Source organism: Neomonachus schauinslandi, chromosome 8, assembly GCF_002201575.2.
Source record: "Neomonachus schauinslandi chromosome 8, ASM220157v2, whole genome shotgun sequence".
Classification (NCBI taxonomy): domain Eukaryota; kingdom Metazoa; phylum Chordata; class Mammalia; order Carnivora; family Phocidae; genus Neomonachus; species Neomonachus schauinslandi.
Window position 1 is genome coordinate 55,164,274 of NC_058410.1, and position 23,865 is coordinate 55,188,138.

General features: G+C 40.1%; 1 protein-coding gene across 2 annotated transcripts in view; it reads left to right on the forward strand.

The window, feature by feature from the left end:
- The window catches only part of LOC110583178 (prolyl endopeptidase), a 180,045-nt gene that overhangs the window by 111,727 nt on the left and 44,453 nt on the right, over window positions 1–23,865 (forward strand). For both annotated transcript variants that reach the window (XM_044917365.1, XM_021693230.2), the window contains exons 7-9: window positions 2,294–2,399; window positions 16,374–16,565; window positions 20,820–21,017. In XM_044917365.1, the coding sequence (XP_044773300.1) occupies window positions 2,294–2,399; window positions 16,374–16,565; window positions 20,820–21,017 (496 nt within the window). The remainder of the gene's footprint in view (window positions 1–2,293; window positions 2,400–16,373; window positions 16,566–20,819; window positions 21,018–23,865) is intronic.

Genomic DNA, 23,865 nt, shown 5'->3' on the forward strand with positions numbered 1-23,865 from the left:
ATAAAAATGAACCAGACATTCTTCTAGGTGTGAAAATAAGCCATCCGAAATGAAAAAGTCTCTGCATGGGCTTAATAGCAATTTAGATACTACAAAAATATCAGTGAATTTGAAAACAGGACAATTGAAAATAAACCAAAAAGAGAAGAGAGAAAAAAAAAAAAGAAAAAAAAATGAACACAGCCTCACTGACCTATGGGATGATGCTAAGGGATCTAACATTGTGTATTTGAAGTCCTACAGTAGGGGTGAGAGGATACAAAAATATACAGGAGGGAAAAAAGGCCAAAAGTGTTAGGAATTTGATAAAGTAGACAAACCCACAGTTTCAAAATGCTCAACAAATCACAAGCAGGCTACTACAGCAAAGCCCCTTATTAATTACTTTGCATAAAACCTATGATGATAATAAAAAAATCTTAAAAGCAGCCAGAGAAGAAAACACACATTACATATAGTGAGAAAACGGTAGGAAATGACTTCTCACCTGAAACAGTGCAAGGCAGGAGACAATGGAAAGACATTTTTTCTTGACTACCATATTTAAAAGTACAGTTCCTCCCCCCCACATCCTGCCTCCCTTACCTATACCTGTTCATGTTCTCCATGGCATTCATCATTTTATAATATGCTACATAATTGCATGTTTATCTCCTCTACCAGAGCGTAACATTTTTCACTCACCTGTACCTCTGAAACAAATAATACATTATATGTTAAAAAATAAATAAATAACATTTTTTTCCTGACTTGTTCATTAATATGCCTTTAAATGTCTTCCACATAATGGCTGCTTAGCAAATATTTATGGAATGAACATATGAAAGAGTAACAGTTGTTGGTAAGTGTGTTAGGCTTCTCAAGAGAAACAGAACCAACAGGTTATGTGTGTGTGTATATAGAGAAAAAGATTTATTTTTAAAGAGTTGGCTAATGTGATCATGAAGGCTTGACAAGTCCAAAATCTTAAGGTAGGTTGGCAGGCTGGAAATCCAGTTTCGGTTTGAGTCCAAAGGTGGTCTGCTGGCAGAATTACTTCTTGCTTGGGAAGGTTGCTGTTTTTCTATTAAGACTTTAGACTGGTTGGATGATGCGCACTCAGTTACGGAGGGTAATCACCTTGAGTCCACCAATTTAAATGTCAGTCTCATCCAAAAACCCCTTCACAGAAACATCCAGAATAATGTTTGACCAAATATCTGGGTACTGTGATCTAGCCAAGTTGATATGTAGAGTTAGCCATCACAGTAGGATGTGGAAAAACAGGAACTGTTTTTCATTGTGACACATAAGACGTAAGTCTGTATGACCATTTTGGAAAATAATTTGGCAACACCTAATAAGGTTGAATGTGTGCATATTCTACCACTGAGCAATTTTACTTCTATTTATATACTCGGAAACACAGATAAGGCTACAAATAAATGTTGTTCAGAATTTCTGTGAAGTGTTGCTTGTAATAGGAAGAAAATAAAAATAAAACATCTGTTCATGGGAAAATGTATCAATTGTGATATATTTCTAGATCGGAATACTGCATAGCAGTTAAAAAAATGAATTAAATATACATATATTGACATGGATTAATTTTTAAAATTACGTTGAATGAAAAAAAATAATTGCAAAAGGATATGTGTTTGCATATATGTAGAGTTTGATACCACTTATATCAATTTCAACAACTCAAAATCATAATATATTGTTTGTTATATTAGTTTACCAAGATTCTTTTTGCTACCTGAGATTCTCCTATTTAATACTACCAAGGAAATCTACAGAAGCACAGGCTTTTGGTCTTTGACGTCATGTTGTAGAGGTGACTAAAGATACACAAAGAGTTCAGTAGAAACTGCATCATGTCACCAGTGTGCACCACAGATGAACTTCCTTGCATCGTGCCCATTTTGCTAATTCCTACTCATTTACAACAATTTTAAAATATGTGACCCATGATGAAATTTCAAAGTCAGGGATACTGATACTCAAAATGACAGATTGCATGTATTCTCAGTTAAAGCCGAGACTATAAATTTAAATAAAAATCACATTGAGTCACGACATTCAGTTATATCTATTGATATTTTCCATTTAAATATTTCACTGTTTTTTTAAACCGTGATGTAAAAGTAAAATAAAATTGATGTTCATCTTTTTTTTTCTAACTTTCTTTGCCAGTCATAAATTTGGGGTAACCATATGACATTTGAGGTTAACCTTTATTTTTTACTTAACAGTGCTTTCACAAAAGATATTTTCTCATCAGCCCCTTGCAATGTTTTTATTTCCTTCCTAGTTGTCTGACGATGGTCGCTATGTCTTATTGTCAATAAGGGAGGGATGTGATCCAGTAAACCGACTCTGGTACTGTGACCTACAGCAGGAATCCAATGGCATCAGTGGTAAGTTATCTTTCAGACAGGTGATTATTCCAGAAAGCTTCGTTAAGAAGCAATTATTTTGGTCTTCTAATTGATTTCCCAAGAAACCTTCTTCCATTCAACCATATGAACCCTCAGTTCATATTTTTCTCTCAGTATTGTTCCATAAAATGAAGAAAAATTGAATGAAGCTCTTTTTGTTGGCTTTAGCATTTTCTCCATAAATTGAGGTTAACCATATATTTTGCATATGAATGTGAAAATGTCCTGTGAATATTGCAGATGAAGAGTGTTAAGGAGGAGCTAGCCCTTTGGTCTGTAAAGCATTATCATTGTCTAGATGTAATGGTGCAAACTGTCACAGGGAAAGGTAAGAGACCAGTGAGAATTAGCGAGGTTAACAGGTAATTATAAGACCATTCCTTAGCACTGAGCCACATTGACAGTAACAGCCTGATTTTGCTTTCTGGAAGCCTTATGCATCATGTTAGTAAGCATAGTATCAGCCAGCTACAAATCGTGGAGGTGGCTCATTTTAAATGTTACTCTCTTTGAACATCTAGATCATACCAGCACCGTTACCGAGCATTAAAGCTTTCCAGCTGCACAGTTTACTATGCTAAGAATACCCAGACCCCAAACTGCGTAGATATGCTGGTACTCGGATAAGGACAGTAAACTCATTACACTGTGTTCTGGCTAATAGAAGTATATTATAGAGTTTGTGACACAGATTTTCAAACTATATAATATTGAGTGCATTTTAAATTATTAGATTACTTCATTATTGGTACCTGATTTATGTTACATTATGATAAGAAAATATACAATTTTTTTTTTTTTTATTGATCGGGCATTGCATCATTTTTAAACTTCTCTGAGCAAGATCCGCATCCCGACATTCTTAGATACTGCAGAGCGCCATTCACAGATGCAGCAGGATGAAGTCAACAGATTGATTCAGGTGTGAAATATATATCCATTTAATAAAGATACATGTAGGGTTTTGTTTTTTCTTTCTGTTAAAAAAAAAGATACACCCATTTTGATCTCAAAAGAACATTGCATCAACCACACCAGTTTTCACATTCTTTGACAGGAGCAAAGCCCGCACCCAGGAGTTGTTCATTTGAGGTGCAAGTCTGGTCTACACAGACCTGAACCTCTGAAGAATGAGATCTGAAAGAAGTAGTGACAGCTCTTCTTTACTGTGCTGTTACCCTGACAGTATTCCTGTGTGAGTCTGAGATGGTGGAAAGGACTTTGCCTTTCCCCACCTTATTAAAAATTCCATTTACGGCGTTCTTCCTCCAGAGAGTGCTGGTTTCATTTTCTTTTTACTACTGCATTGTATCTTTAAATTATTAGGTAGACTTGTTATTAAATGATGCAAGTTAACAAATAAAAAAACACAGATTGCGTAATTTACTCTAAATACAGGGAAGAGAATTTCTTCCATAGACTGGTATACTGAACTTGTATTGCTGGGTTCACTTCAATAATAGTAATACTCTGTGTGAAATTTACAAAATGGCTGGCAGAACTTAAGGAAATCCTGTTTTCTTCCAAATCTCTTGGTCCTTATCGTTGTTTTGTTTTGTTTCGTTTCGTTTTTTTACCTTACATACTTCTTATCCCCCAATTTATCATTGCCATATTACTGAGGAATTAGAGAAGAGGGTATGATTCCGAGAGGTTGAGATTCTGAAAGGAAGATAGTACAACGGTATGCTAGGCCATCACAGATAAAATTAGGTACTGTAGCCCTGAATGGGCATGAAGGAGAAAGAGGGGAAACAGCTCAGAAACCCGTAAATGGCGATGATGCATTCAGATGTTTACAAAACAGGCCAGCTCCTGGCCTGCCTTCCCATTTTGATCTTCCTTGAGTTACCTGACTGCTGTCTTTTCTGCTTCTTAGGTGGTTGTTTTGCAGCTTAGGTGAAGAGCCCAGTGCAGAGTAAGCTTATTCAGTAAATGTTAGCAATTATCATTTTCCAGATTGTTCTCTTTTTTAAAATTCATCCAGAGGAACTTTAAGGTTGTTTTGTCATGATCTGAACAGAAGTCCATTTGGACTAGGCTGTGTGTAAACCTATAAATTTATTTGGTATTACTTCTATCTCTCAGTGGAAACACTTATTTTTTTTTTAACTTTTATGTAAGCTCTACGCCCAACAGTGGGGCCTTGAAGTCTCATGCCCTCCCGACGAGCCAGCCAGGTGCCTCATAACCACGTATTACTTGTTAGAGTTACTCCTAGTTATTTTGTATTTGTGAGCTATTGATGGCTTGTGAAGGTATCTGTCAAGGTTTAACCAGAGAAGCAGAACCAGTAGGAGACATACATGAAGAGATGTGTTGCAAGAGATGGGCTTATGTGATTTCGCGACTGGCTAGCTAAGTCTGAAATTAGTAGGGCAGGCCACCAGGAAGAACAGGCTGGAATTCTCAGGCACAGGGTGAAGCTGCCGTCCACAGGTGGTATTTCTTCTTTCTTAAGAAGGGAAGCGTCAGTTTTGCTAGAAGGCATTTCAACTGGTTGAATCAGGCCCGCCTAGATTATCTAGGATAATCTCCTTTGCTTAAAGTCAACTGATTATGGTCTTGAATCATGTCTGTAAAATACCTTTACAGTAACACCTAGTTTAGTATTTGATTGATTAACTCAGGACATGTCAAAAAGACCATCTCAGTGAGCTCATGGAAAACCACAGGGAGAGGAATAAAGCAAATAAGTCTGACCATGCTAACCTGATGTCATTTTTTAATAAGGTGACTAAACCGACCAGTATTTGGAATTCATTGAGGCACTTAGAAAAGTATGTGATATCCTATAAATTTTGTAGTAAATAGTAGGATACGTGGATTCGAAGCTGTTGATTTGTACACTGATATGCGTACTGAAGGCACTGGGGAGTGTTGCCCGGCTACAGCTGCTAAAGTCTGGGTTTAGCTTGGCCTGCCATCATTTTTAAATCATTGCTTTACTAGCATTAAATCTGTGGATAACATAAGCCTCAGAGTAGTTACTCCTTTGAATGGCTGTCCTGGGATTCTGAAAGCTCGGGACAGTTACAGTGATTGGCCAGTACTAATTACGATGAAATGGGCATCCATTTCCATGTTTGTGTTTAAGTCAATTGCATACAACAATATTAGAGAGATCTTGTTTTATTTGTTTGTTTTAATAGACTGCTCGTTCATTAGGAGTCAATGATATGATTATTGCTGTTTAAGAAACAAGTATTATGTGTGAGTTGAAGACATTAAGTATATTTAGTTTATAACAAGGGAGACCTAGCAGATCGAGATAGTGATCATTAAAAATTCTTTAAATAATCCCTGTTGATCACAGTTGGATGTATTGCAACAATAACCAGAACACTTTCAAGTCAGATGTGAATTTTAATCTCGGCTCCAAGACTAACTAACTGGTGAGCCTGGGGTGGGAATGTTTTCTCTCATTATTTCCATGACTACCAATGGGGAAGGAATGCCTACTTCAGGAGGAATTGTGAGGAATAATGAAGAGGTATGGCACAGGGCTTAGCAGGGTTCTTGGCATATAGTAGGGTCTTAGGAATTCCTCCTTTTTTTTTTTCCCTTTGTTTCTTGACTGAGAGAAATATTTGGAATGAGCACACTTTGATTTGGGGTACCACAGGAAAATAGAGGATATCCTAGAATAAATAGTTATCTTCAGTATCAAACCTGCTCTAAACACAGATCTTGGTGTTGACTTATTTCCTGCAAAACCAGGTTCATAATCAAAAAAACGTCCTTTCATTGACAAAAACATATGAAACACAAGACTATGTGGGAAAGTGTCTAATTTTTACAGTTTGATAATTGAAATTTCGGGGGTTTATATGCCAGAGATCTTTTTTCTTGCTGTTTCTTTACCCACTCCATTTTTGTTACATTTTTTAAATGAGGGGAAGAATAACATTTAACTTAAATGCTAAATGTGCTAGTTAACTATTAGATGAGTTAAACTTGAATAGCCAGTGACCAAAAACTAAATCCAATGTTATGACATCTTTCATTTTATGTTGCTGAAATTTAACCTAAAGCCTTTCTGCTATGATTTTAACCTTTTGCCTTAAAGGCAGGGACAATTATCAGCATTTTCATGCAAATTAATTCTTCATTTATAACGACATCACTGAATAGCTTGTCGGGAAAACTAAATAATTTCACTTAGGTAGCACTGTTTAACTTTTCTATCAACTTTGTCTCCCAAGAAAACCTTCTGTCCCTGTGCATTTTGAAATGAGAATCACAAAAAGCACAAAAAAGTGGCTGATGGCTATATGATATCATAGGAAAAACAGCAGATAGAGAAAACAAAACTACATAAATACAGGATGGAAAAAAAAGTCCTAGAATCTTGAGAGTTAAAGGAGTTCCCTGTGAAACTGGATTCCTTTGTCATTTACGTTTGTCGTGTAAATTTCAATTTCTCTTCTCCAACCTGCTGACCATCTTGCCACTCTGTTAGAGATCTCTCCTTGGACAGCCTCCTTTCCGCCATTTACATCTGCAATATTTTCACTTAAAAATAATATGAATACATCTGTTACATACTGTGGGCCATAGCCTTTCCACAGAACTGCAGTTCAGGGTGGTTGGCTGCTCCTTTACTGACCTTTCTGTCCAGGTAAGTCCTCTGACTCACCTCATTCACCACTGTGTAGAAGCACTGGGCGTATCATCTGGGCCTTAGAAGTTACTGTAATTTCCCAGGTGTTCAAAACAGCTAAGCAGGTGCCCTCCAAAGAACAGCACACCCCGTTCAGTGCTGGCTGCCAGAGAGTTGCTGTCTGAGTTGCTATCCTCTTTCTTTGAGGGCCGCGGGATTTTTGTCCTAGCCATTACCACACTTCCTCATGCTTTCAGTTGATACCTTTCCTTCTACGGTTGGCTGTTCTCCTTTGCCCTATTCTGATTCTCGCCATGCAGAAACAACAACACTGTGTGAGTATTTGTGAGCTGCATGACATCAGGGACCTTGTCTGTCTTGCTTTCTGGAGTGTCCAGCACCTAGAACAGTGCCTGACCGATAACAAGGACTCTGTCCTTTACCAGACTTTAGTCAGGCTTCTCCTCAGCTAGGCCTCAACCTTGGTTCCTCAGCCTCCTACTCCCTCACTGGACCAGGACAGCTTAGTTGTAGCAAGAATCTCACTACATCAGTTTAGAGAGAATCCCCTACCCTCCATATCAGATCACCCTTGATATCTGGTCAAATTCCTCACCCCTCCCCTCCCCCGCCACCATCCCCTATGTGATGACCTTGACCTGCCCTCACCAAGAATATTCTTGGGTCAATTTAACAAGAATCCCCCTACTCCATGTGTCCTCTCAGTGACTACCCCTCTGTCTATTCTGCTCATTGGCTATAAATCCCCAGCTGTCTTTTCTATATTTGGAATTAAGCCTGATTTATCTCTCTTATTGTGATAGTCTTGACACCTATCTCGGCAGTCCTAAATAAAAAAAGTCTTCTTTACCATTTTATCAAGTGTGAGATCAATTTTTTCTTTAACATAGACTCATAGAAGGTGGTCTCCAGCTTGTCTTGAATGACATCATTGCCCCTTTATGGTTTCTGGTGCTCAGAGGACCCTGCTTTATAAGCCACCCTCCACCAGTAACTTAAATTTTCTTGTAAGCATTTTGAATCTTCACTTTTCTGGCCACCTAAATTTTTTTTAGTTAAATTTTTATCAATTGTTACACTCTGAGAATGATGAATAGGTACAAACCATGTTTCTCTAATCATGTGTATTGTATGAGCAGAAGATTTTTGCTTCTCTCTGTCTGTTCCTTGTTTAAGATCAAAAGTGAGGAAACCGCTTAGGACCCCAGACTGGCTTGACGATTTAATCGTTCTGCAGTAGAAAAGACAGCTGAGTCTTGACTCCTGTGATTCTTAATGTGATTCCTGCCTGCAGAGTAGTTGAAATTAATCATCTTGAACCTTGGAAGAAAATGATTCGTGTCTGGATTTTCTTAGTTATGTTTTCTGTACTTTTCTTAATAGTTTTTTGAATCATATATATTTTTTGTTTCCTAAGTTTATTATCCTATTTTGAATATGCAGTTGGCCCTGGACAACCCCGATTTGAACTGCACAGGTCCACGTATACACGGATTTTGGGTTTTTTTTTTAATAATAAATACAGTATTGTACCATAAATATATTTTCTCTTATGATTTCTTTTTTTTTTTAAAGATTTTATTTATTTATTTGAGACAGAGAGAATGAGAGAGACAGAGAGCACATGAGAGGGGGAAGGGTCAGAGGGAGAAGCAGGCTCCCTGCCGAGCAGGGAGCCCGATGCGGGACTCGATCCCGGGACTCCAGGATCATGACCTGAGCCGAAGGCAGTCGCTTAACCAACTGAGCCACCCAGGTGCCCTATCTCTTATGATTTCTTAGTGTTCACTCTCCTATAGCGTACGTTATTGTAAGGATACAGTATATAATATATATAACATACAAAATAAGTGTTAATTGACTGGTTATGTTATCAGGAAACCTTCCAGTCAAGAGTGGGCCAGTAGTAAAATTTTGAGGGAGTTAAAAGTTATATGTGGATTTTTGACTGTGCAGGGGGATGGTGTCCCTAACCCCTGCGCTGTTCGAGAGTCAATGGTATATAAAGTTACTTCATATCAACTAAATTGGGAATAAATTTTCACATTTTTTCTGTATTACAGTTAAATATCAGGCCTTAGCGCTGCTCTTTTTTCAAGTATGTGGGCTTTAAAAATTTTCATTAAAATTAAATTTATAGGGGCGCCTGGGTGGCTCAGTCGTTAAGCGTCTGCCTTTGGCTCAGGTCATGGTCCCAGGGTCCTGGGATTGAGCCCTGCATCGGGCTCCCTGCTCCACGGGAGGCCTGCTTCTCCCTCTCCCACTCCCCCTGCTTGTGTTCCCTCTCTCACTGCTTCTCTCTCTGTCAAATAAATAAATAAAAATCTTTAAAAAAAAAATTAAATTTATACCCTGAAAATGTAAATGGTGGTTTTCAACATTCTCTTATACGTATTTATCTTAGTGTTCAGTATAAGTATTTAATGCACATTTCTAAATAGTTTTATTGGAAAAGTATGAGACTACGACTTTAAAATTTAAATTCAGTTGCTTCTATTGTCTTCACACTGTCAACAAATATATGTAAGTTTCAGTCGAAAATGCAGGATTATGTAAATGTTATCTATTTAGTTACAAAGCAGACCTGTAGTGGTGCCCCACTCCGCGCTGTCATTCCTCCCCTGGTGCTCTCCCTGCCTGCAGGGCAGTAGCCGGGAGATCACCAGCGCCTGATTTCAGGGCGCAGCAGGACCTTGGCCTCGAATACATGCCCAGGCTCAGACGTCGGACAGCTCTGGAGTTCCGAAATACTCAGCTGCCTCCCTCTGCCCTCTGTTTTCTTTCTTTTGTTCCCTCTCTTTTTGGTTCTTTCATTTTCTTCTGTGAAAGGTCAGAGACTTTATTTTATAGGGTAGATACCAACAAAAGGGACGCCGACCATTTGGCCCTATTCTGAATGAATTTAAACGTGTATTAGAGGTTTTTAAGTAGAATCCTTAGGAAGCAATTATTAGGGGAAAAGAACTATCAGTGCCTAAAACCCTTGTTAGTAACACAACACACTTAGGCGTGGATGTCGCCGTCCTTAAGCCCAAAATGGTCTTTGCTCCTCCCTCAGCATTAATGAAGCATTCGGCAGCAAAGACAGATGGTGCTGGCATAATTGATCTTTGTGAGAAAATACCAGCTTATCCTTACTTCATCCAGACTCTCACTAACCTGTCTCTCTGCTGTTTCCTTGTTACTCCATGTTACATGTAACAATAAGAGGAAGCTCAGTATTTGTCAGACACTTAAATTGTTCCTTTAGCCATCTCTGGCTAACGCCTGGCACACCTCTTGGTTCTAGGTAGCTGGTACCATAGTGACTCCATGGTTCATGCCTTGTGGGGCTGGGGCATCTTTTGGGGGCAGGGTGGAAAGGGGAAGATAAACATTTGAGAAACTAAACAAATGAGTTGTCCAAAGTTTAGCGAGCTCAGCTGAGTGTGAAGAGCCAGACCAACAGGTGAGGAGAAGCAGAGAGTTATTAGCAAATATGTTCATTTCAGAGTGGGAATGCAAGAAAAGCAAAAAGAATCGGAATATCAAAAGATAGCATAAAAAATAAGCAAAACGTTAATTTTGAAGTAAAATAAGTAATAGTGATAAAATTAGTATTTTTACTAATTTTTTTTTAATATTTTTATTTATTTATTTGACAGAGAACACAAGAAGGGGGGGGAGTTGGGGAGGGAGAAGCAGGCTTCCCGCCGAGCGGGCAACCCGATGCGGGGCTCGATCCCAGGACGCCGGGAGCATGACCTGAGCCGAAGGCAGCCGCTTAACCGACTGAGCCACCCAGGCGCCCCAGTATTTTTACTAATTTTAAAATGAGTGATTTTAAGGGCTTTTTCTAGGAAAATAGCTGTGTGCTGTGACAGATGGAAATTAGATTTTAAAGTTCACTATTAGCAAATCATGCTGTTCAGAAGCCACATTTAGCTTATTTTTGTCATTTGAAGAATGCTGGGATTATTTGGAATAGTGGTAAGTATTGACTAACATTTTCTGAGTGCCAAATTCTGAGCTAAGAGCGTAGATAATTCATGTCTTCTCAACAACCTCTGAGAAACACATGCTGTTATCCCCAGGAACCTGGGGCTGGTGAGGCCAGCTCGCTTTCCTGATGTATAGATTCAGTCTCAGGTCAGTTGAAACTCCCAAGCCCCTGTTCTAACTCACTGTGAGGCAGGGGAGGATGGAAGGAAGGTGTCAGGCCAAGGAGAACAGCCACCTTCTGCCCCCTCAGTTTTAGAGCAAGACCACACTTTCCATTTGTATATTGTTACATAGGGTTTCGTAAAGTATAAAAGCACTTTTTAGCTCCTGTTGCGAGAGTTTACAAAACATTTTCTATGAAACATAGTGAATACCGTGCATTTTCAAAGAAAGTGATAAAAGTAATGACTTTGCTCTAGGGAAAGCATAAGATGACTTACTTTATGCTAATCTTCACTCAGTAAACAAATCATTCCCCCACCAAGAATCAGATCTATAAAAAGTAATTTTAACTTTAATGTGGAGAAGTTTGGGAATAGAATTCTTTTGGCTTCAGAGTGAATAATGCCACTTACAGAGAAAAGAATCTAAGAAAGGGTTGGCAAAAAGTGAGATGGTTTGGGAGTTAAGCCATGTCTTTTTTTTTTTTAAAGTAATTTTTCTGTTTTCCATTTAAATCAATAGTGTTCTGACTTGTGAATAGCAAAACTGAGTGAGCCCCATTGTTCAACTGAAATACCATTTCTCTTGAATTATTTTGTGCCAGAGCCCTGAGGAGCAAGGGTTTCAGGAGAGCAGAAGGAGCTCCGTTTTAAACATGCTGCCCCATGGGGGCCAGTACTTTGAATGACATTTGTATAAATCCAGTCATATACCTAAATTTGAGTGAATTTATGACTTGTAGTATTTATTAATGACTAAGGTTAATACTCCAGAATTTGGTGGTAGATACGACCACAAACTCTGTTGTTTTGGTGTTCATTGGAGCCTTGATTATTTAAAACAAATGTGCCACATATTCAGGCTCACCTGATTACACAGAGATACTGAAGGCAATTTCTCCTGGGCCTTTGGTAGATATTTCAGTGACTTTTTGTGTTGGGGGAGTGGTGTCTAGGGTCATAAATATCAGTACAATGGCTGCAAGACCTTTTCAGGCAGAAACCGTAAGATGGTTACTTTGAGAAATAAAGGTTGCACATCAGGAAATGTTTTATTGTCAGGGGAACATTTAAGGATCTGACATTTTCCTGAACCAAAACTCTGTGTCTACAAATGTCATAGTCCAGAAAATTGTGATTCATCATTCTTACCATAAACAAATGTACCTTTCTGATTGTTTGCAATTTTTGCTTTACCTGCTAATTTTTACTTATTTACTTATTCTTCTAAGGAATAGTTTTTGGGCTTTTTTCCTTTTAAAGTATTGTATTATGTAAATTAAAATGAGGTTACCTTTGATTGGTCACCTGCTTTTGAGATTAGCAGTTTGTCACTGAAAAAAAATTGTAACTTGAGTGCACAGCTTAACCTTTAGAAGAATTAATTGTAAGGATTTCTCTTTGAGGGAGTTTAGCAGATTATATATTCTGAGTAACCTCCCAGTTGAAACAACTGAAATGCCGTAAAAAGTTTATAAAGTATCTTTCTAAATATATTGCCAAGTTGGCACAAAAAAAAAAAGAAAAAAGAGAGAGAAACCATAGAGACCAAAGACAAAAATGAAAGCAGGAATCCTGGATTGTTCTGGAATGTTCCTGCTGGGCTTTGGGGGTTGAGTTCCCATCTGATGGCCACTTAGGGCAAGGGGAATGGAGGATAAAGCCTCTGGTTGTCCATGTTGGAAAGTCTAATAAGGGATACCCTCAATGTAATGGTGATTAAGAAATAAGCCTGAGAGTGGGGGGATGGGGAGGGGGGAGGAGAAGAAAACCTGCCTGTTTTTACCTTCACACTAGTGAGGGAGAGGGAGCAGCAGGATGTGAATTCTCCTAAAATATGAGAAAGACTGACATGGGTACAGGTTGTCTGGATTGTCCCTCTGAGGTCCAAACATCCTCATGCCAAGAATTTAAAGGGCTCCCAGATTGGTTGCCTCCCAACAGGCAAATGGAAGCCAAATAGAAATCTTCTCTGGAGGAGTACCACTTTAACTGAGGCCTCCACGAATTGCCACAGATAATGTTTCAAGGGAAATCATTTCACAGTCAAAAATCTCAAATTAAAAAAAAAAACATATCAGACAAAATCACCAGCATGAGAAATAGAGCAACAGAAGTAGCAGAGTGGACTTACCCATTCCTAATGTAAAATAAGTATATTAAATATACTTTTAAAAATAAACAATGTGATGCTGCTTTTACAAAAAAAAATAAACAAGAAGCTTGGAAGTATGAGCAGGAAACGACATATTGTAAAGAACGACCAGATTGGGAGGAGACTAAGTAGAATTTCTACAAATAGGGCGCCTGGGTGGCTCAATTGGTTAAGCGACTGCCTTCGGCTCAGGTCATGATCCTGGAGTCCCGGGATCAAGTCCCACGTCGGGCTCCCTGCTCAGCAGGGAGTCTGCTTCTCCCTCTCCTGCTCCCCCCTCTCGTGCTCACTCTCTCACTCTCTCAAATAAATAAATAAAATCTTTGGGGAAAAAAAAAAAAGAATTTCTACAAATAAGGAATATGGTTATTTACATTAAAAAATTCAGTTATTAGGTTGAAGAAATTAGACACAGCTGAAGAGAGAATAAATGAATTAGAATACGGATGTAAAGAAATTACCTAGAATATAGCCCACCAAGAAGTGGAAAGCATGAGCGGTTAAGAGACCTGGAAACAAGGGAATCTTTTCAGAAATGATAATGCAATTGGGACCATTTTGCAGAGGACAACTGGCCCAAAATGTTACCGTAAAAATCACATAGCTGTCTCAACATCAAAGTAGACTTCAAAGTAAAAAGCATTGCTAAAGATAAAACTTCATTACCATTAAAAGGTTGAGTTTTATTTAAATATAATAATTCTAACTGTGTATATTGAAAGGCATGATTTCAAAATACAGAGAACAATTTAACAGAAATGCAAGTAAAAATAAATCCATGGGGCGCCTGGGTGGCTCAGTCGTTAAGCGTCTGCCTTCGGCTCCGGTCATGATCCCAGGGTCCTGGGATCGAGCCCCGCATCAGGCTCCTCGCTTGGCGGGAGCCTGCTTCTCCCTCTCCCACTCCCCCTGCTTGTGTTTCTGCTCTCACTATCTCTCTCTCTGTCAAATAAATAAATAAAATCTTTATTAAAAAAATAATAAAAATAAATAAATAAATAAATCCACAATCATAGAGGGACATTTTAACAGACCTTTTCTGTGACTGACAGAAAAAAATGGCTCCCCAAATCAGTAAATACATGGATTTGAACAATGTGAGTAACAAATGACTTAATAGATATATTTAGCATATCATACCCGACAGCTGCAAAATATGCAGGAACATACAGGAACATTTAAAAATCACTAATGGAAAAATAATTAGGTCATAAAGTTTTTCTCAGCAAGTTTTAAAAGATTGGAGTCATACAGAGTGTGTTCTTTGAGCACAGTAGGATTCAGCCAAAAGTCACTAACAATAACCAGAGGATGAACAGTTTCACAAACATAACATCATGTGAAAAAAGTCAGACACGAAAGAATACATGTTGTATGGCTTCACTGTACATGAGATTCAAGAATAAGGCAAAATTAGACTGTAGGGTTTATGGATGCATATTAAAGCAGGAAAAGAACAAAGGAAAATGAAGTAATTAATGTAAAAATCAGGATGATGATTACCTTCAGGAGGAGGGGGGCTCATTCAGAGCATCATAGGGCATCCTCCTCATTCTATTATGAAAAATGTTTTGAGTATCCTTACGTGTGTATTCTTTCAAATGGACTTTAGAATGATGTTGTCAAATGCCCTAAAACTCATTTGAATTTTGATTGGAATTATGTTAAATTTATAGATTTCCTTTGGGATTATTTACAGCTTTGAAATACTGAGTCTTCCCACCTAGAGATATGTGTTTCCAGTTATTCAGGGTTTTTTGTTGTTGCTTTTAGGATTCCTTAGGAAAATTTTAGAGCTTTCTTCATATAGATTCCACATTTCATGTTAAGTGCACTCCTAAGTATTAATTTTGCTTCTACTGTAAGAGAGGGCCCTCCTCATCCCATGTTTTTTAACTGGTTATTGCTGGCCTATAAGAAAGCTATAGATTTTGTTTAACTGCTTATCTTATTATTAGTTTTAATTTTAGTCATTTGTTTTAAAATAATATTTGTTGTGTTTTCGTTGTGGGGTAGGTATTAGTAGTCACTTTATAATAGTTTTTGAATAGACTTACTCGTCCTAGTTTACAGGTGAGAAAATGAAGCTTAGTGGAAGATAAAGAGATTGCTCAGGGTCACACAACTAAATAGTGGAGCTGAGGTTTTAATTCAGTTATGTCTCACAAAAAAAACCTCTCTTTCTACCATGGGAGTGTATTTTTCTTGATAAATTTAATTCAACAAAAAAATCATATAAAGATATTATGCTATGGAGATGAATGAGATAATGTAAAATTGCCTTGAAAGATTGAAGGAACATAAACGAACTATCCAAATTAATGTAGCAATTTCACTGAGAAATTTAAGGCAGGAGATTAATTAGAGAATAGCTAAGATCTGGCATTGCCTTTCAGTAGTTCAGAAATCATAGAGCTTGTTTGTTTATAAAACTTTTGAAATGTACTCTGAGCATCTCTGTCAGTCACATTGTGAAATAGATGTCTTCCCAGTGGTTTTTTTTTTTATAATTTAGATTTTTTATTTTTATAAGTGGCATTTAGTGTGAAATCAACCCTGGGTGTGTGTGTGTGTGTGTGTGTTAGTGAAATCATCTCTGTGTATGTGTGTCTTTATGTGTCATGTGTGTGTGTGAAATCTGCTTGGGGAGGAGCCACTGCCAGAGACCCAGAGGGGAATGATGAAGATGTGGAATGATGCGGTGGCAGTTGAGGTAGAAGGAAGTGCTCAGATTTGAGACACACTCAGGTAGAAGAGGATTTCCCAGATTACATGGGGCAGGGTGCTGAGAGGAGAGGTCCTTCAGTCTCCTTAATGGCTGGGTTTTTCAGGAAAAGAATTTCTTCATATTTTTAAAAACCTTTAAATTCACCCGCACTTGTCCTTGCTCTTTCTGAAGCCTTACATCTTCCAAATACTGTGTCTGCTTTGTGTTCCGTGGACAGAAAAGACCTGCCCTCCCTTCCCTACACATAAATAAAGCACACCATTTTCAACACAGGAGAAGTGACAGGGACTTGGTCTCTCACCAGGAATCCTGAAGTGGATAAAACTGATCGACAACTTTGAAGGAGAGTATGACTATGTGACCAACGAGGGGACAGTGTTCACATTCAAGACAAATCGCCATTCGCCCAACTATCGCCTGATCAACATTGACTTCACGGATCCGGAGGAGTCGAAGTGGAAAGTGCTTGTTCCTGAGCATGAGAAAGATGTCTTAGGTAAGACTACATGCTACTGGAACACTGTGCTTTTGTTTTGGGTGAGAAGGCCAACAAATTGGTACAACTTTCATTCTCTGGTGACTGGTTACATGGTAAAGAACCTTCAACCTTAGTCATCGAGAGTGAAGGGTCTGAATAGCACAACCACATATTTACTGGATGACATCTGTGTGGTTAGTACGATATCATGCAGGGTCTTCATAAAAATTGTGGCTTTCAAAGGTAGTTTGTTGTTTTAATATCAGTTGCCTCTCTGTGTAGTTATTATTTGATAATCATCACTAACATTAAATTTTCTAAACCATTTAGACCAGAATCCTTAGCTTTTAGCTTTTGAATAACCTTTGGCTGTTTGTATTATACCTGTTGTAGATCTCAGAGTGGATTCACAGTCCTCTTGTTAGAAAAGAGAAGAGACTGTTGTCAGATGTCATTGCAACTCACTGCAGTTGCTGGTGTGCGCACTGAGCTACATTAACCTCTTGAGAACCTCCCTTTAGCTTCAGAGTGCCCTTAAGTTCCTTCTTACTCATTTTCTCTGTGATTTTCCAAAAATGATATGCTGCTTTATAAATTATTCATTGCCTGAAAGCTAATTTGATTAGAATAAGACCCGCTAATTTTGCTACCGTTTTTTACACAAAAGGAAAGTCCAGTACCTTCAAGCCAATGAAGAGTTTACTTGTTAGAGGTGAACTTCTGCTGATGGGTTGAATAGGGTAAAATCTAAGGCCATCCCAATTGTGAAGGTATTAGATATAAAATTGGGAAAATAATTCTTTTTGAGATCTGCAAAGTGGCCCTGGGTCTGATAGAGCAGTTCTTAATGTGTTTTTCAGTGAATTAAAGCACAAGTATTAGAATCAGACAGGTCCAGGTTCACGTCCTAGAAAAAGTAAGGGACTCTTTCTCCCTTGGCTCAAGGCAGTATGCTCTGTGCTTGGCACATTCAACCTGGCCTTGGGTAGGAGTAGAAGGGAAAGGACAGACAGACGACTGACTGTCTCAGGGAGGGCTTCCTGCTGGGCCCTTGCTTCTGTAGTTCCCTTGGCCCTGGAAGAAGCACTGCTCTGGGTGTTTGCTTGAGAGTCTTCTCAGCTCTTGGGCATCTGGCTGTATCCACCACTTTCTTCTTCTTCTTTTTCTTTTTTTTTTTTTAAAGATTTTATTTATTTATTTGACAGAGAGGGAGAGGGAGAAGCAGATTCCCTGCTGAGCAGGGAGCCTGATGCAGGACTAGATCCCAGGACCCCGGGATCATGACCTGAGTCGAAGGCAGACGCTTAACCGACTGAGCCACCCAGGCGCCCCAGTCCACCACTTTCTTCTGTACTGAGGTCTCCATATCCTCTGGGCAGTTCTTTTCAATGGAACCCAAGACAACCCCATGCCTGCTCTTTCCTGCAAAACCCACATCTGGAACTCTGAGGCAGCCACGCATCCCAGGTCCTTCCCCTGGCTTCTAGATGTTCAGTCATAGTCCCTTTAGCTTCTCAGGTTTGGCTGTCTCATAAGCTGGGGTTCTCCCAAGGCAGGAGGGGGACCTGGAACATGACAGGGGCTCTCTTCAAGGAAATTCCTCCACCTGCCTCCTCAGAAATCTTCATTTGTATTTGGATGAGGGATCCATGAGCCAAGGAACAAGGTTTTGGCCATTTCCTTTAACATCTTCATATGAGAAATCTGGTTTGTAGTGACTTTGGTAGCCTGATGGCTTCTGTCCAAACTGAGACAGAATGTCCCCCCAAGGATGGTAAGAGCCAGCATTTAGTGAGTGCTTCCTAAGTGCCACATGAATTGACTTCATATTTGGTTTCAAGTGAGCCTTAGTGGCATAAGTCTTCATGTAGGTGCCCTGGGTGCTTTTCAGGAGCAAGTCAGATTGCATCTGTGATCCTCACATAGGGAGCTATGAAGAGATAGAAATATTTCCCCAGACCCATGTCCATTTTCTGCCTTTTAAAGTCCCAAAGAAGCGGTTTTACTTATGTCTTAAGGTGACATTCTCTTTCACTTGTAGATCGAATGAGATGTAAATCGATGCTTGGAGATTTGGGGGTGGGGGGTGATATATTTTTATAATCTTCCTTCTATAAGGTTATAAGGTCTTTAGACTAGAAAGAAGAAACCTTCAGTATTCACTAGAACTCATCAATTCAAAGAGAAGCGCTATTGCATTTGCTATGTATCATTAGCACAGAATGCCCTATGGAGAATAAAAACTAAAGATGAGTTATAAAGTACAGCCATAAAGTCAGAGCTTTTATTAACGACAGTCTACAAATCACCTTGTCTTTTTCTTACTCACTCTGTTTTATAATTCTGACATGCCCATAGTTAACACACAGTGATTATTCTTTGACAGAAATAATTTACTTCAGTTTTTCCCCCGTACTTTCTTTAAAACATTAAGGCCACCTGAAATATATTGCTTGATTGAGGCACTTTAAAAAAAATTATATTGGACAATGAGCAAATCACTTTTGGATAGAAGAGTTCTTCTGTCCTCACTTGGCGGAAAAGCTTGCTATGGTAATCCAAACAACCTAGCACCCTTGAGGCCCCGGGTGATCCTTAAGAGTTCCCTCTGGCCAGTGTCTGGTTCATATTGGTAATTAATAATCTTATCAGCATGAACCACTAGTTTCTTGGGTTGTAAGAATAAATGTCAAGAACCTCCTCCCACCATACCCCACAGCATAAAAGGCTTGTCTTTTCTGCATGTTTGAGCTATATTACCTGTTACCCTGTCCTTCCATTTACTATAGCATCTCTCCCTCTGCGGGGGGCCCCGTCTTTACCTCAGGCTGATCCTGTGCACACCAGAATGAGTAGTGCTCTGGGCCTGCCCTTCGTTTTCTCCTCTCCCCATCAGCCCCCTTATCTCCTGTCCCGGCTCTGTCACTGACAGCACCATTCCTGACCTCTTCGCAACCCCAGGAGTTGAGGAGGACTCCTCTCTCTGCCTTACTGTCCATATCCCCACGGTTACCACATCCTGATGATTCTTCTTGGAAAATGCATTTCTTTTCTTCTCTCCCTAGACTTCGTTCCAGCTTGATTTGATTTGACTGGTTAATTATGGCAGTAGTGTTCTTCCTCATCTCCCCTCCATCCTTCCGTAGACCTCCATTGTTCTGCATCCTTCATTGCTATCATCTTTATTTATGTCATCCATCTATCCAAACAGTAACTCCCCAGTAACGGCTAAGTGAGAACTAACCTCCCCTGTCCGGCTCACCAAACCCCCTGCAGACCACCACCCTCTCCACCTACCCCACACTGAGCAACTTTTTTCTTCTTGGAAATGGATGTCTCACTTGTTCTCCTTACCAGTCTCCCTCCCTCCTCCCCTCCTTCCCTCCGCCTTCCCTCCCTCCTGGTTGTTCATATTCCTTTTCTCTATTTCCAGCTCTGGCTGTCCTTCCTTGAGTTGCCTGTCCTCTCACCACCTCATCCCCCAGAGAGGTGTCCTGTCTCTGACCCCACCCTAGGCACCTGTCACCTCACACCCCTGTACTCAAGATGCGGTTCAGCGCTTGTTTAGGGCTCTTGTGTGTTTTGGGTCCCCAACCAGCCTCTCACTTACCTCTGCTTACATGTTATTACTTGTATTTTTATATGATTGTGTCTTAAGGGCAGAAGTGACATCATCTGCCTGCTTGTTTCTCCAGCACCTCGCCGGGTATCTGGCACATACCCGGAGTACAATATATTTTTGTCGGAAAAACAGCCCTGACAGACATGTTTCTACCTCCTATACCATGATACTGGGCACAAAATAAGTAGGGAAGATTGGGGTGCCTGGGTGGCTCAGTTGTTAAGCGTCTGCCTTTGGCTCAGGTCATGATCCCGGGGTCCTGGGATTGAGCCCCACCTCGGGCTTCCTGCTCGGCGGGAAGCCTGCTTCTCCCTCTCCCACTCCCCCTGCTTGTGTTCCTTCTCTTGCTTTGTTTCTCTCTGTCAAATTAAGAAATAAAATCTTAAAAAAAAAAATAAGTAGGCAAGATTATTTGTATCACAAAATACTTTGTAGAATATTTTGTTTCCTCTGGACATGACAGTAACAATCATTTATTAAAGGAATATGCTGGAACTAGATGAACGATTACATCCAGTTATAAAATCACTTTGCAAGTCTCATTGCTGCATAGCACAATGGAGAGCTGAAGAACTGTTGTTCAATGAAGTAAGTATGCTTTTCACTCCTTTCAAAGCTACATTAGCTTTTATCTGTCCTTGCCTTTTCAGAATGGGTAGCTTGCGTGAGGTCTAACTTTTTGGTGTTATGCTACCTTCACGACGTGAGAAACATTCTGCAGCTTCACGACCTAGCCACCGGTGCTCTCCTCAAGACCTTCCCACTGGAGGTCGGCAGCGTTGTGGGGTACAGCGGTCAGAAGAAGGACACTGAAATCTTCTATCAGTTTACTTCCTTTTTATCTCCAGGTGAGAGTCTTTTCACCAGTGTTACTCAGCTTTAAAATCAGACTGATGTTTGGGTTTCTTTTGGGAAATGGAAATGGAATGCTGTATTATTGAAAATCCCATATGCTATATTATAGCCAGAATTACATAATGGGAATAAAACAGTAAGACAGATGCTTAGAACACAGGGAAATGTGAATGCCTAAAATGGCACACTCATTCATCTTATATCCTGAGTCTCTCTTCTGGGGACAGGACCAACTGCTGTACTAGGTTGATTTAAAAAAATTAGTATGAATGCGTAGAACCTGAGATTCAGCTTTTGGTCTATACGGATCAGGATACACAGTGCAGAGTAACTAAAAGCATAAAAGAAAAATCTATAGTCTCATCTGACATGAAAAACCCATTTTCTAAACAGACTGAGAATAATTTGTGCTATTGTTAAACCGAATTAAAATATAATTCTAAAAGTGTAGTCTTACGTCATATAAAAAAAAACGTGGTTCAAGGGAAAAGGAAAAAAACATGCTTATAAGTTATGATACTGTGTTCCATGGTATGGGTTAACGTTCCCCAAAGTAAACATAGTTCTCTTTTTAACTTTTTTTTAGTTGGTCACATTCATTTTGCTGTTTTGGTTTTTCCTGCTTCTCCATTTGGCTGCCCAGGTTTTGTTGTAGCCAAAGCCACACACATACTCTGATTTGTCCCAGGAGCCTGGCTGAGTTGGCAGCTTGCAGTTGACCGAGCAGACCCTATCTTAAAAGCAATCTGGCTGAAAACATTTCTGCACTTCCCTCGTTTGTTTTTCAAGCTCCTTCATAGCCCTTTTGTCCCATCCGGCTTTATGGCAATAATTTGGTCCCTGGCACAGTCAGCAGATGTAGGGGAGAGAACTAGGCAGGTACCGAAGTGGCTCTTTCCTCATGGGGTTCAGCCAGATGGCAGCGATGCCTCGTCTACGTGTGCGCGTGCGCGTGCGCGTGCATCTGAGTCACAGAGCAGGCGATCATGAGGAATCTTATCAGCGTGACGGCTTGCTGTCGGGGTTACTGAAACCAAGAGAGTGATGTTCTTCTGTAAGTAGGTCTGATGGTAGACCCAGAACACCAGCAAGCTCTATTTCCCACGTGCCTTTCAGAGGATCCCAGGGGGGCTGGGGAAAGTGCCCGCAGCCATGTGGAAACCTGGCCCAGTGCCAGGAATCGGAAACTAACAGGTCAGGAATCCCATGTCAGGGGGGTCCTATGCCACACCCCTTCTGCCCTGGGGTACAGTGGCAGCCAGGGGACCAGAACCAAGAAAAATCCATTTCTTCCAGATTACCATTCTTAACCCACTGCTGTGGGGGTTTACCATTTATTTCCCCAACTTAAACTGGTCCAGAATTTTTACTTTGAAAATCCCATAGCTTAAACAGTTTAAAGGGATAAAGGGCAATGAGGAGAACAGGGTAAGGGTGATTCACCCATTCTTAATAAAAGCCAGAGTCCCCGAAGGCCCATAACCCTCCTTCAATGACTCCATGTGACCATTTATTTCAGGAACAAGCTCATCATTACCTGGGCAAGAAAGGGCTCACTGACCTAGTGTTAAAGGATGGGTTCCGTGCCAAGCAGTGAAATGCTGTCTGTGACTCTTCTGGCTGGGAAGTTTGAAAAGTTGAAAAGTTCTGTACTGCTGAGCAGTTTCTGAACAAGCTTTAATTTGTTGTTGTAATGCTTTGTTCTTCCCCTTTGTCTTGTCGTACTCATTTGGCTCCATCTTTCTCTTTTTCCCTTTAATGCAATTTTTTAAATATCTAAAACCAGAGAACAGGGCTTCTAGACTCAGGCCTTCTGGTCCAAAGTAAAAACAGCCATCAGAGGGGCGCCTGGGTGGCTCAGTTGGTTAAGCGTCTGCCTTCAGCTCAGGTCATGATCTCAGGGTCCTGGGATCGAGCCCTGCATCGGGTTCCTCGCTCAGCAGGGAGCCTGCTTCTCCCTCTCCCTCTGCCTGCCGCTCCCCCTGCTTGTGCTCTCTCTATCTCTCTCTCTCTCTCTGTCAAATAAATAAAATCTTTAAAAAAAAAAAAAAAAAAAAAAAAAAAACAGCCATCAGAGCATTAAACTGGATCTTTCGAAAGCAAGAACTGTCAGTGTGTGTACATACACATCCACGCACATTCATACCAGAGGCTGCCTTTCCCTGGTCTCTGAAGATTAGCTGTCTACTACTGAGTAAACAACAGAGATACTAAATTATAAATAAAGCCTCAGGGCCAGAAATAACTACGGCTCCAGCTGTTTAGGACATGTGGTACATCTGGCCGGTGGGCACCAGCTGACTTTGTTTCCCATGGAGGCACATAGTGAAGACTGTGTGTCTTGAGCCCAAGCTATTTAGGACTTTTGTACCTTGAGTCAAACTTAGGAGACAACGAGCAGCCAGGGCAATTTGGAACACAATGCACTTATTCCCTGTGGCCCAAACCACTTAGTGGTTGAGCTGATTAATTCTGTATTCGTGGAACCTCAGAGGGTTGTCTAAGGTTGGCTCCAGACAGATTTGTACCTTGTAATAATCCAGTATAGCAAGTCCCAGGTGCATGGCTCTGGGAAAGAGGGATGAGCAAAGAAGCCTTTGCCAGACTGTTTGGGAAAGGCAAAAAAAAATTTTAAGACTTAATTTTTTAGAGCAGTTTTAGGTTCGTGGCAAAATCGAGAAGGTACCAGAGATTTCTGGTATACCCCTGCCCCCACATCACAGCCTCCCCCATTATCAGCATCCCCTACCAGAGTGGGACAGTTGTTACACTTGATGAACCTACAATGACACATCGTAATCACCCAGAGTCCCTAGTTTACATTATGGTTGACCCTTGCTG